This window comes from Nylanderia fulva, unplaced genomic scaffold, assembly GCF_048542155.1.
Source record: "Nylanderia fulva isolate GAGA-0341 unplaced genomic scaffold, ASM4854215v1 Scaffold6, whole genome shotgun sequence".
Taxonomy (NCBI): domain Eukaryota; kingdom Metazoa; phylum Arthropoda; class Insecta; order Hymenoptera; family Formicidae; genus Nylanderia; species Nylanderia fulva.
In genome coordinates, this window is record NW_028190698.1 from 1,336,959 (window position 1) to 1,350,383 (window position 13,425).

At 30.9% G+C, this 13,425-nt stretch overlaps 3 protein-coding genes and 1 pseudogene across 5 annotated transcripts in view; all 4 read left to right on the forward strand.

The window, feature by feature from the left end:
* LOC114939884 (membralin) overlaps positions 1 to 13,425 on the forward strand; it is a 104,581-nt gene that overhangs the window by 22,254 nt on the left and 68,902 nt on the right. The gene's annotated exons all lie outside the window — the stretch shown is intronic.
* Positions 109 to 6,754, forward strand: LOC114939967 (cytochrome P450 9e2-like). 2 transcript variants are annotated; one of them, XM_085487869.1, is made up of 2 exons: positions 109 to 2,776; positions 6,559 to 6,754. In XM_085487869.1, exons 1-2 carry the CDS (start codon positions 1,304 to 1,306, stop codon positions 6,637 to 6,639), a joined length of 1,554 nt encoding a protein of 517 aa, XP_085343995.1. In that variant the 5' UTR covers positions 109 to 1,303; the 3' UTR covers positions 6,640 to 6,754. The 2 variants fall into 2 exon arrangements, with proteins under 2 accessions (XP_085343995.1, XP_029170278.1); XM_029314445.2 differs by lacking the exon at positions 6,559 to 6,754 and having other exon boundaries at positions 112 to 2,857.
* On the forward strand, positions 7,187 to 10,081 carry LOC114939917 (cytochrome P450 9e2-like). Its single transcript, XM_029314362.2, has 2 exons — positions 7,187 to 9,596; positions 9,738 to 10,081. The coding sequence occupies exons 1-2, from the start codon at positions 8,053 to 8,055 to the stop codon at positions 9,868 to 9,870; spliced, it is 1,677 nt and encodes a 558-aa protein (XP_029170195.2). The 5' UTR covers positions 7,187 to 8,052; the 3' UTR covers positions 9,871 to 10,081.
* On the forward strand, positions 10,202 to 12,874 carry LOC114939975 (cytochrome P450 9e2 pseudogene; annotated as a pseudogene).

Genomic DNA, 13,425 nt, shown 5'->3' on the forward strand with positions numbered 1-13,425 from the left:
GAGAAATCAAACTAATAGAAGTTTAACATTAATAAATATTCAAATGAATAAAAAAATACATAATGAAAATGTTACAATAATATACACATATATATGGGATATAATTATTTATAATTATATCCCATAATTCATGTATAGTTATGTATAATTATATATAATTATAATCTTTTATATATGATTATTATATATAAAGATTTTTTTATCGGGAATTATAGCGAGGCCGGTATTTATAATCCGATGGTTGACTTAAGATCTGTTTAATCATAGACCTTTTAGGTATGAACAAGCAATATGTATCAGATCGTGTCCGGAAGCGGTTAGAGACAGAAATATATACTTTTTAATACTTCTCTTTCTAAAGTGTTCGGAAATATGCATTGTACATTGACCTGACATATACTGTAGATTAAAATATAACATAAGATTGAAGTTGTACAGATGCTTCTATGTTTGTAACATTAATTAAATTGTTTTAATAAACATTAACAATAATGTTAATTGTTTTATTTGATTATATATGATATTTTTACCGGGATTCTACTTAATCTCAGGGGTTATTTAAAATTCAAAACTGAGATGCGCAATGCATATTTCTTGACACTTTAGAAAGAGAGGTGGACAGAGAGTAGGAGAACATTGTATACAGAGTGAACATTGATACAGTCATTATATTTCTGCATGAAAAGTATCTAAAAAGTCCATTTGTCCACGCATAAATGGTGTTACGAAAAATGTTAATCTACTTTGTGTATTATAACAACATGTATGCGTGAACAAATGGGATACTTTTTAGATACTTTAATGCAGAAGTATAATGGCTGTATCAATGTTCACTCTATATCAATGTTCCTCCACTATCCCTACTGCAAAGTATCTCTCGTTCTCTCTCTCTAAACCTGCTCCGGACATCACTTCTCTACACAAACTATAGGCAATTGCCTAGCCATACCTAGAACTATGTGTTCAACCAATCAAATAGCTGCGTGGCGTCTTAAGCTCGGATTTAAGATATTTTTAATAAATTTTAAATATTCGATCTCTACACAAACTATAGACAATTGCCTAGCCATACCTAGAACTATGTGTTCAACCAATCAAATAGCTGCGTGGCGTCTTAAGCTCGGACTTAAAATATTCTTAATAGATCTTAAATATTCGCATTATGAATATCGGCTCGAAAGAGGAGGTGTTTTCTTTTCTCCCTTCTTAATTTTTGATAAGGTCTTATGAATCTAAACGCGTGTATATATATGTTTTCTTAATTCGACAGAGTCATTTGTTTGTCAGTGAGCCTCACGTTACGATGGAATTATTTTCATCCTTACTTTCGTCCTTCGGGTTGTTATTGACTATTTCGTTTATCGGCATTTTGATATTTGTCGCAGTGATGTGTCATATATATTTTTACTGGAAAAATAAAGGTGTGCTTTATCAACCTGATTCGCTACGATCTTTCGTCATGAATTGCAATATACTTCTGCGCCGTATAACTTTTTCCGACTATACTCTTTTTATGTATAATTACTTCCCGGACGCTCAATATTACGGAATATGGGATTTTATCAGACCTGGCATATATCTGCGCGATCCTGAACTGATTAAAAATGTGTTAGTAAGAGAGTTTGAAAATTTCCATGATCATCGCAACTTCCTAGATGAAATAATAGATCCGCTATTAGGCAAAAACGTCCTTTTCTTATGCGGAAATCGCTGGAAAGAAATAAGGAACAAGCTAACCCCTTCTTTCACCGCTAGTAAGATGAAGGTCACCTGTGAATTGATATCAAAGTGTGCTGGTGAATTGGTCAATTATCTTATTCATCATCAGGAGCTATATGCTTCGGTTGAGATGAAGCAGATTTTTCGACGATACAATACTGACGTAATGACTACAGTGGTTTTTGGTATAAACGTGAATTCTTTGAAGGATCAAAACAACGAATTCTACTTGAAGGGAGTAGAGATAATTAACTCCTTTAACGGAGTGTTAACTATATTCAAGTTAATGTTTTTGATAATCTTTCGACGTTTTGCCAAGTTGCTCGGTGTAACGGGAATCCTCTCATCAGCTATCTCCGATTTTTTTAAGAGAATTGTTGGAGAAACTATCAGAACTCGAGAGGAGCAAGGTACCGTCAGGCCGGACTTAATTTATTTATTAACGCAGACTCGAGACAAGGATGGAGCTAACAACCAGAAAATAACGTTAGATGAAATTATTTCGCAAGTTTTATTCTTTTTTTTTGCTGGTTTCGAAACATCTTCGTTATTGATGTGTTTCATCGCTCACGAGCTGGCACTTAATCCAGACATTCAAGATCGCCTACGCAAGGAAGTGCTGCAGCATCTCGACGAAGGACACGATATATCCTACGAATTGCTGTCGAAGATGACTTATATGGATATGGTGATTTCCGAGACGCTCCGAAAGTATCCACCACAGATTAGCATGGATAGAATTTGCACTAAGAATTACGAACTACCTCCGTCGCAACCAGGTTACAAGAGCATGACGATCGCACCTGGTACTACAATCATGATACCTATTTACGCTTTACATCATGATCCCAAGTACTTTCCAAACCCGGACAAGTTTGATCCCGAAAGATTCAGCCAAGAAAATAAAGATAACGTTGTTCCGTATACCTACTTACCTTTTGGACAAGGACCAAGAAAATGCATCGGCGCTCGATTTGTTTTCATGAAGACCAAGATTCTGATTGCTCATCTTTTACGACAATTTATTCTGAAGAAAACAGAAAAAACTGTTGAGCCTGTATTCGATAAGAATAGCTTTAATTTACAGTTTGATGGTGGTTTCTGGATTGGCTTGGAGAAAAGAGATTCATAATAGGTTTATAAAATGTAATAATTATTTTTTGATACTTTCAAAGCATCATTGGCTTATTTACAATTTTCCACATGTTTGATTGTATCATTTTTTCAGCGTTTGAAAATGTATTTAAGATTATCGTATTGTTCGAATATTAAGCATATTTTATTGTACTTAATTATATTTAATATACAATACCGGTAAAAATTATATCATCTTTTGATTTATCAGCATAATAACTCGTTTAGAAAAACATTCGAGATCCGTGCATTTTAAGGTCCGTATTTATAGTTGTTTCTCAAATCTTATCTCAAGAGCATATTAGGTGAGATACTCAGATTGGAATTTTATATCTTGAGATATGGACGATTTAATAGTTATATTTTGATTAAAGATTAACTGAGACTATTTACATGAGAAACGGAACGATAACTCACTTGAAAAACCATCAAATTACAACAAACCGTATGAAATCATAATTTTATTAAACCGTATCACTTAAGATTAATTTCAGCTGAGTTTTCAGCAGAATCACGACTATAAATATGGACCTAAAACAAGTTATGCCGATAAAAGCAAAAAGTGACATAATTTTGGTACTGTATATATGTATATATTATATATGTATACAGCATTGTTATCATCTTTTATGATATCATCTTTTTCTGATATTATCTTCTGATATAATCTTTTCTGATATCATTTTTTGACTTTTACAACATAAAATTGTTTTAAAGTGCACGGATCTATACACGAACATGTTTTAAAAGACGGCATTCACATACACACCAAGAACCCAGAAGCATCATATTCAGTTTCAGGAATGTGCATCTAAAAATATAATAGCATATTTTAATAGCAAAAATTCTCATTCAAATTTTTATTTAATATATAATATATCAAAATAATATCTATTTTTATTATTAATATAAAATAAAATATTAAATAAAAAATTTGCACTAAAAATATTGCACTGTTACATTTTTTATATGCGCATTCTTGAAACAAAAAGTATTGCGCTTCTTGGTTACGAGAGTGGTGACGCGTTGCTAAAGCGTGAGGAGTAAGAGGGAAACAGTAGACGTGTGACAAAAAATCTGGCCAAAAGGTATGTAAATAAATCTTAAACTGGTATAACATATTAAAAATTATAATTTAATATTATATCATCCTTTAAAACATGTTAGAATTCTTGCAGATATTTGCGCACTTTAAAACAAGTTATGCCGAAAAAGTCAAGGCTATATAATTTTAGCTAATATTGTATATATATATGCATATATATGAAATATGAAAAAGTCAAGGCTATATAATTTTAACTGGTATTGTATATATATATGCATATATATGCATATATATGCATTTTATATTTTATATTTATTTCGTTATTAAATTTTTGTCAGTAAGAAATGAGAATATTATGATGATCATTGTAGGTTCTCTATTTGTTTATATCAATGATCATTAACGATTTATGGAACCTGTATTTATGTCGACAAATAGCTTAATAGAAATACATACGTTCGGTAGAAATATTAATTTTTTATTCTTTATATAGCAAGAAATCTTTCATATCATTATATTGTCCTGGGAGAATATTTTATATTTTGTACTTTTAAGACATTTTCTTTTTTTATATTATATTGATTTATAGCTTGAGTAATTTATATAAGTTAATATTTTATTTTCTAAAAATAAACTGATATAATGTATTTAATAGATTTTTATCTGATCTTTATAAATATTACAAATATGTAATATTTTTGAATAATATACAATCAGAATTTTTAAAATGCAATAAAATAAAAAAATCATTATTTTAATGAATTTTTATAAAAGAAAATATTTAGAATATAAACAAAATGTTTGATATTTTTTTAAAATGTCTAGAAGTTTTTTACTATTAATTAGACTAGTTAATTTATCTTAAATTAAATAGTATATAATGAAAGAAAAAGTGTATTTTTTTACTACACCTAATTGTGTATGCGTATGTTGTGTGTTTGTGAAAACGTTTAATAAAGAATTTATTGTTATATAATGTAAGAGCATATGTGGACATTTGCTAGGAATTTACTGTTGATTATATTGCTCAGAAATACTCATTAATTGTTAATTAATTATTAAAGTAATAAAAAAATTATTAAAGTAATTAATTATTAAAGTAATATCAAAGTTGATTATTTTATGTTTGATTTGAATATTTTGTTTTTTTAATTTATCTTTTTCAGATAATTATATCATATTTATTTTTTATCAAGTTTAGCTGCTTAAAATTTGAACAATTTTACAAGCAAGACAATATTATGAACATTATTGGATTTAATTTTTTGTTCAAATATCTCGCTACCGTAAGCAATTTAAAGATTATAAAGATATCAAAGAAAGATCAATTTAGCGACCAATAAATTTGAAAATACCAATGATTGTGCAAAAGAATAAATCCCCGTAAGATTTCATCCTTTTTATATTTTTCATTGCTGAAATAATTATTGTTTAGAGTGGAACACTTTTTATTATATATTTTTACAATTGCATAATCTTGCTCATTTTTATTTTATAAATATATATATATATATTTATTTATTTATTTTACGCAAAATATACTGATATCAGAAAAAAACTGTCTTCAAATATAAAATTTATGACACTGAATATAATACAAGCAGAATTAAATAATGCTTAAACAAGATCATTTTTGTAGCATTTTTATGTGAAATATACTATCAAGTTTTTATCGAAACAAAACGAAATTTTCTTTAATTGAAAATTTTAATTTTTAGTATGATGTTTTCAAATGAATTATTGCACGTGATTAATACGTTCCTGACGCAATCAGCATGATACAACAATTTATAATGTTATATTGAAAGTAGTTTTTTTTTATAAACTTTGTATCACATGATAAGATAAGTGTTTGTACTTATGTGTCTCGTGCGATAAAGCTACTCATTTGTCGATTATACATCGCAATGGAATTATTTTTATTTTCATCGCTTTTTGGATTGTTGCTGGCTACTTTGATAATTATCGGTGTCTTTAAAATTGTGCAGTGCGCCATGCCTATTTTTATTGGAAAAACAAGGGTGTTCTTTATTTGCCCATTTCACTATCGACCTTCGTAGTGGGTTGTAAAGTATTTCTGCGTCGGATGACTACTACCGACTACAGTTTTTTCTTGTACAATTTCTTTCCCGAAGCTAACGATCAGTATCATGGAATGATGGATATGAGCACACCTGCCATACTTCTGCGCGATCCTGAACTGATCAAGGACGTGTTGATAAAAGAGTTCGAACATTTCCATGATCATCGCAGCTTTGTGGACGAAAGACTAGATCCGCTATTTAGTAAAAACATCTTTACTTTGCGCGGAGATCGATAGAGAGAAATGAGAAACATGCTAAGTCCTACTTTCACCGCCAGCAAGCTGAAGAACACGTTCGATTTGATATCAAACTGTTCTAGTGAATTCGTTAATTACCTGGTCGGAGCTCTGCGATTCGATCGAGACAAAGCAGATCTTTAGATGGTACACTGCCGATGTAATCGCCACAGCGGCATTTGGCATAAGTGTGAATTCTATGAAAGATCAAAACAACGAATTTTACTTGAGGGAACTTGAAAGTAGCCAGACCTTCAGCGGAGCTCTTATGGAGACCAAGATTCTAATAGCTCATTTTTTACAAAAATTTAATCTGAAGAGAACAGAAAAAACTGCCGAGCCCATCGTATTCGATAAAAAGGATTTTACCTTACTCTCTGAAGGCGGATTTTGGATCGGCTTAGAAAAAAGAGAATTGTGATGAATTTACAAGTTATAGTAATTTTTTTTGATAGTTGCAAAGTATATTAATGCGTTTATAATGTTGAGATTTAATGTACAATTTTCGACTTTGGTGGATTTTGATTAATATTTTAGATTTATTTACATAGTACATTATTTAATATTTTATGTATTTATATTCCATCTCTAGTGTTATTAATTTTTTTTAGTAAGAAATAAGAATATTATGATCAGCAGTATTGTGACCTTTGTTAAATTCTTGATTTTACTTTTTTACGTCAGTGATCTTTAATGATTTACGTATCGACAAATAGTATACTAGAGACATTCATTAATCATGTTTATTTGACATTCTTTATTTTTTAAGAAGAAATTTTTATCATTGCACATTATATAGTACATATTTGATTATTTTTAAGGCTTCTTCTTTCGTTTTTTAATGTTACGTCAGGTATCATGTTCGTAATATATAAAATTAAATATTTTCTAAAAATTGATATAATTTTAATAGCTAAAAGTAAAGTAATTAATCTTTGCGATGCTTTTAGAGATATTAAATATATGTAATATTTTTAGATGACATTTTACATAATTAGAATTTTTTAAGTGTAAAATAAGAAAAAATATTATTTTCATTATGAAGCACACTTTAGAATGTAAACAAAGGACTTAAAACTTGAAAAGCTTGGCTACTTAAAATTTGACGACCCAAGATAACGATAGTATTATAAATATATTAATTTTTTGTTTATACCACTCTGTCGCAAGTATTTCGTAAAGACAAGTGCTTGTAGAAATATCAGAAAAAGAAGATAAATTTAACGCGTCAATAAATTTTTAGATGGCAACTGTTGAATATGAAAATGTTCTTTTGTGCAAAAGAATGGATTCTCTCGACAGGCTTTAAACTTTATGTTTCTTTTTTGCCGAAATTTAGAACGGAACAATTTTCAATATACTTTTGCTGTTGTAATCTGTATTATTATTGTTCTCTCATAACCATATAGTGCAAATATATTGAGACATCGTGAAAGTAGCTACCTTTAAATGTAAAGACATGTACATGCGTGACGTTGAATGTAATTACAAGTTAAATTAAATGAAGATTAAACGATTATTTGGAAGAGAGAGCTATTTTCATATGGAATATATCACACGTTACCATAATGAAACGAACATTTTCTACATTAAAAGTCTTAAATTTTGCAAAATAATTTATGAATATATCTTTGAATAGATTTGTGCGTATTTAAAATAAGACTAATGTATTTAACGCGATCACTGTTTCAACAATCTGTTTTTATACTGAAGAGGCGTTCTCTTCTCCCCTCCATCTTTCGTTCATGATGCGATCCCCGCTTATATGCGTCAGCATTTACGCGTTCTACATTTAGTTTGCTGAAGTTATTCAGTCGGTTATTCTAACGTTGCGATGGAATTATTTTCATCTAAACTTTTGCTGCTTTTCGAGTTGTTACTGGTGACTCTTATCATAATCGGCATTTTAAAAATTGTCTCAGTAGTGCGTCGCGTATACTTTCATTGGTGGGATAAAGATGTTCTTTATTTGCCCAATTTATACTCTTTTGTTATGACTTGGAAAGTATTTCTGCGTCGTATAAGTTTACCCGACTTTACTTTGTTCATGTACAATTACTTCCCAGACGTTAAGTATTATGGAACGGTGGATTTTGGTATACCTCAGGTGTTCTTGCGCGATCCTGAACTGATCAAGGATATTATGGTAAAAGAGTTTGAACATTTCCATGATCATCGCGCCTTCGTGGAAAGCCTAGATTATATATTTAATAACAACATCTTTGCTTTGCGCGGAGATCGATGGAGAGAAATGAGAAACATGTTAAGTCCTTCTTTCACCGCCAGCAAGATGAAAATCATGTTTGAATTGATATCAAAATGTTCTGGTGAATTCGACAATTACCTGGTCGATCATCCGGAGCTCTGCGATCCGATTGAGACAAAGCAGATCTTTAGACGATACACCACTGACGTAATCGCAACAACGGCTTTTGGCATAAGCGTAAATTCTATGAAAGATCAAAACAACGAATTCTACTTGAAGGGAATAGAGTCTACCAAGACTTTCAGCGGATTGCTATCTATGTTCAAGTTCATGTTTATGATAACTCTTCCACGTGTTGCCAAGTTGGTCGGTGTGACTGGATTTCCACGGTCTGTGTCCGATTTTTTTAAGAGAATTGTTGAAAAAACTATCAGAACTCGAGAGGAGCAAGGTATCGTTAGACCTGACATGATCCACTTATTAATGCAGGCTCGAGAGAAGGACGGTGCTGGCAATGAAAAAATATCGCTGGACGACATCGTTTCGCAAGCTTTTATTTTTTTTTTCGCTGGTTTTGAAACATCCTCGTTACTGATGTGTTTCGTCACTTACGAGTTGGCGATTAATCAAAACATTCAAGATCGCCTGCGCGAGGAAGTGCTGCAGCATCTCGGCGAACGAAATGAGATATCTTACGAATCACTGTCGAAGATGACTTATATGGACATGGTACTGTCTGAAACACTTCGAAAGTATCCAGCAATGCTGTTTACGGATAGAATTTGCACTAAGAATTTTGAACTGCCTCCATTAAAGCCGGGTTACAAGAGCGTGATCGTCGAATGTAATACCATAATGATGATACCCACTTATGCTATACATCATGATCCCAAGTATTATCCGAATCCGCACAAGTTCGATCCCGAAAGATTTAGTGAGGAAAACAAAGACAAAATCGTTCCATATACTTACTTACCTTTTGGACAAGGTCCTAGAAAATGTATCGGAAATCGATTTGCTCTCATGGAGACTAAGATTCTGGTGGCTCATCTCTTACAAAAATTTATCTTCAAGAGAACGGAAAAAACTGTGGAGCCTATCGTATTTGATACAAGAGCATTTAATTTGCAATCGAAAGACGGATTCTGGATCGGTTTGGAGAAAAGAGAAGCGTAATGAACTTTAGAAATACAATAATTGTTATCTTATAAGTATAAAGCATCATTGACGCATTTACAACTTTTAAGATGTTTAATCGTTTCTAATTTTTTATATTTTAAAAATGATTAAAGTTTAAAATTTATTTACGATAGGTACACATCACACACTATCGTGCCATTCCTACAGTATATAATGATGAATATTATGATGGTCATTGTCGTGACCTTCGCAGACTCTCGACAGTACTTGTTTATACTAGTGGGTTTTAATGATTTACGTAACTGATATCGTATCTGTGTCGATAAATAGCATATTAGAGATATTCAGCGGATATTTATTGTTAATTATTTATTTTTTAAAAAGAAATATTATTTTTTATATTAGACTGAATCATGTTCTGTGTATAATATATAAAGCGTTCTATTTTCTAATAATTAATAATGTATGTGACGCCGAATGTAATTACAAGTTGAATTAAATGAAGATTAAACGATTATTTGGAAGAGAGAACTATTTTCATGTGGAATATATCACAAGTTACCATAACGAAACGAACATTTTCTACATTAAAGGTCTTAAATTTTGCAAAATAATCTATGAATATATCTTTGACTAGATTTGTGCGTATTTAAAATAAGACTAATGTATTTAACGCGATCACTGTTTCAACAATCTGTTTTTATACTGAAGAGGCGTTCTCTTCTCCCCTCTATCTTTTGTCCATGATGCGACCCCCGCTCATATGCGTCAGCATTTACGCGTTCTACGTTTAGTCTGCTGAAGTCATTCAGTCGGTTATTCTAACGTTGCAATGGAATTATTTTCATCTAAACTTTCGCTGCCTTTTGAGTTGTTACTGGTGACTCTAATCATAATCGGCATTCTAAAAATTGTCTCAGTAGTGCGTCATGTATACTTTCATTGGTGGGATAAAGATGTTCTTTATTTGCCCAATTTATACTCTTTTGTTATGACTTTGAAAGTATTTCTGCGTCGTATCACTTTAGTCGACTTTACTTTGTTCATGTACAATTACTTCCCAGACGTTAAGTATTATGGATCGGTTTTTGGTGCACCTGTCGTGTTTTTGCGCGATCCTGAACTGATCAAGGATATTATGGTAAAAGAGTTTGAACATTTCCATGATCATCCAGGCTTCGACGAAAGCCTAGATCCGCTATTAAGTAAAAACATCTTTACTTTGCGCGGAGATCGATGGAGAGAAATGAGAAACATGTTAAGTCCTTCTTTCACCGCCAGCAAGATGAAGATCATGTTCGATTTGATATCAAAATGTTCTGGTGAATTCGTCAATTACCTGGTCGATCATCCGGAGCTCTGCGATTCGATCGAGACGAAGCAGATCTTTAGACGATACACCACTGACGTAATCGCAACAACGGCTTTTGGCATAAGCGTAAATTCTATGAAAGATCAAAACAACGAATTCTACTTGAAGGGAATAGAGTCCACCCAAATTTTCAGCCGATTGTTATCTATGTTCAAGTTCATATTTATAATAATACTTCCACGTGTTGCCAAGTTGGTCGGTGTGACTGTATTTCCATCGTCTGTGTCCGATTTTTTTAAGAGAATTGTTGGAGAAACTATCAGAACTCGAGAGGAGCAAGGTATCGTTAGACCTGACATGATCCACTTATTAATGCAGGCTCGGGAGAAGGACGGTACTGGCAATGAAAAAATATCGCTGGACGACATTGTTTCGCAAGCTTTTATCTTTTTTTTCGCCGGTTTTGAAACATCATCGTTACTGATGTGTTTCGTCACTCACGAGTTGGCGATTAATCAAAATATTCAAGATCGCCTGCGCGAGGAAGTGCTGCAGCATCTCGGTGAAGGAAATGAGATATCTTACGAATCGTTATCGAAGATGACTTATATGGATATGGTACTGTCTGAGACACTTCGAAAGTATCCAGCAATGGCGTATACCGATAGAATTTGCACTAAGAATTTTGAACTGCCTCCGTTGAAGCCGGGTTACAAAAGCGTGATCGTCGAATGTAATATCTTAATGGTGATACCCACTTATGCTATACATCATGATCCCAAGTATTATCCGAATCCGGACAAGTTCGATCCCGAAAGATTTAGTGAAGAAAACAAAAAGAAAATCGTTCCATATACTTACTTACCTTTTGGACAAGGTCCTAGAAAATGTATCGGCAATCGATTTGCTCTCATGGAGACTAAGATTCTGGTGGCTCATCTCTTACAAAAATTTATCCTCAAGAGAACGGAAAAAACTGTGGAGCCTATCGTATTTGATAAAAGAGGATTAAATCTGCAATCGAAAGACGGATTCTGGATCTGTTTGGAGAATAGAGAAGCGCAATGAACTTTAGAAATACAATAATTGTTATCTTATAATTATAAAGGATTGATGCATTTACAACTTTTAAGATGTTTAATCGTTTCTAATTTCTTATATTTTAAAAATGATTGAAGTTTAAGATTTATTTACGATACACCTCATATACTATCGTGCCATTTGAATATTAAATTAATATAGTATATTATTATTATAATATTTAATTATATATATTATGTATATTCTATCTATATTGTGTTATTAAAATTTTCCCATAGTATATTATGATGAATATTATGATGGTCATTGACGTGACTTTTATAGACTAGACTTTACGTGTATAAATTAGTGGTCTTTAACGATTTACGTAACTCGTACTTGCGTGTCGATAAATGCCATTATGGAGACATTCAGCATATATTCATTGTTAATTATTTATTTTTTAAAAAGAAATATTTATCATATAATGCATAGATATATTTTATATTTTATTACTTTAACGACATTACTTTTTGTTTTATTTTTTATTTTTTTTATATTTTTATAGTTTTATATTTTTTTATATTAGATTAGATCATGTTTTGTGTGTAATCTATAAAACATTTTGTTTTCCAATAATTAATAATATAGGTGATATATAGCTTTCGCGATGTTTTTAGAAACATTAAATATGTGTAATATTTTTAAGTAACATTTTATATATTATAATCTTTGAAATGATTAAAATGAAGGAATAATAATTTTGACGAATTTTAGTTAAAAGAATAATTTAGTATATAAACAAAGCGTTTGATATTTTTGTAAACATTTCAAAGATTACTATTAGTCAAACTAGTTAATTCGTCTTGAATGAAATATAAAAGGAGAACAAACTATATCTAATTGTGTGGGCGTGTGTGTATGTTGTATGTATGTAAGCATCTAATAAAAGATACGTGGACATTTGAAAGGAATTAATTTTTATATTGTCTGCTATTTCTGCAAAATATCATAGAAATATTAATCATTAATAAGAAAGCTGATAATTTTATTTTTGATTTATTAGAATACTATACTTTTAATCTGTGTTTTTAAGCTCATTATATCATGCTTTTGTGTAGCAAGTTTGGCTATTTGAAATTTAAACGATTTTACAAGCAAGCTAACGATATTATAAACATATTAATATTAAAGCTCACTCGCAAGTACTTTGTAAAGATATCAAAGAAAGATAAATATAACATTAATAAATCCAATTCAATTTTTATCATTAATAAATCAAATTTCATCATTAATAAATCCATTCAATAGCAACAGTTGAATGTATCTGTTGTGCAAAAGAATAAATTCGATAAGCTTTTGATTTTTTTTTGTTTTTTTTTGCCATAATAATTAATTATTAGAATGCAATATTTTCCATTATATATTTTTGCAATTGTAATCTGTATTACTCAGTTTTATCTCATAATCGTACAGATACGTGAGACGGAAATATACTTGGTGTCATAAATGTAGCTATGTTCGAATGT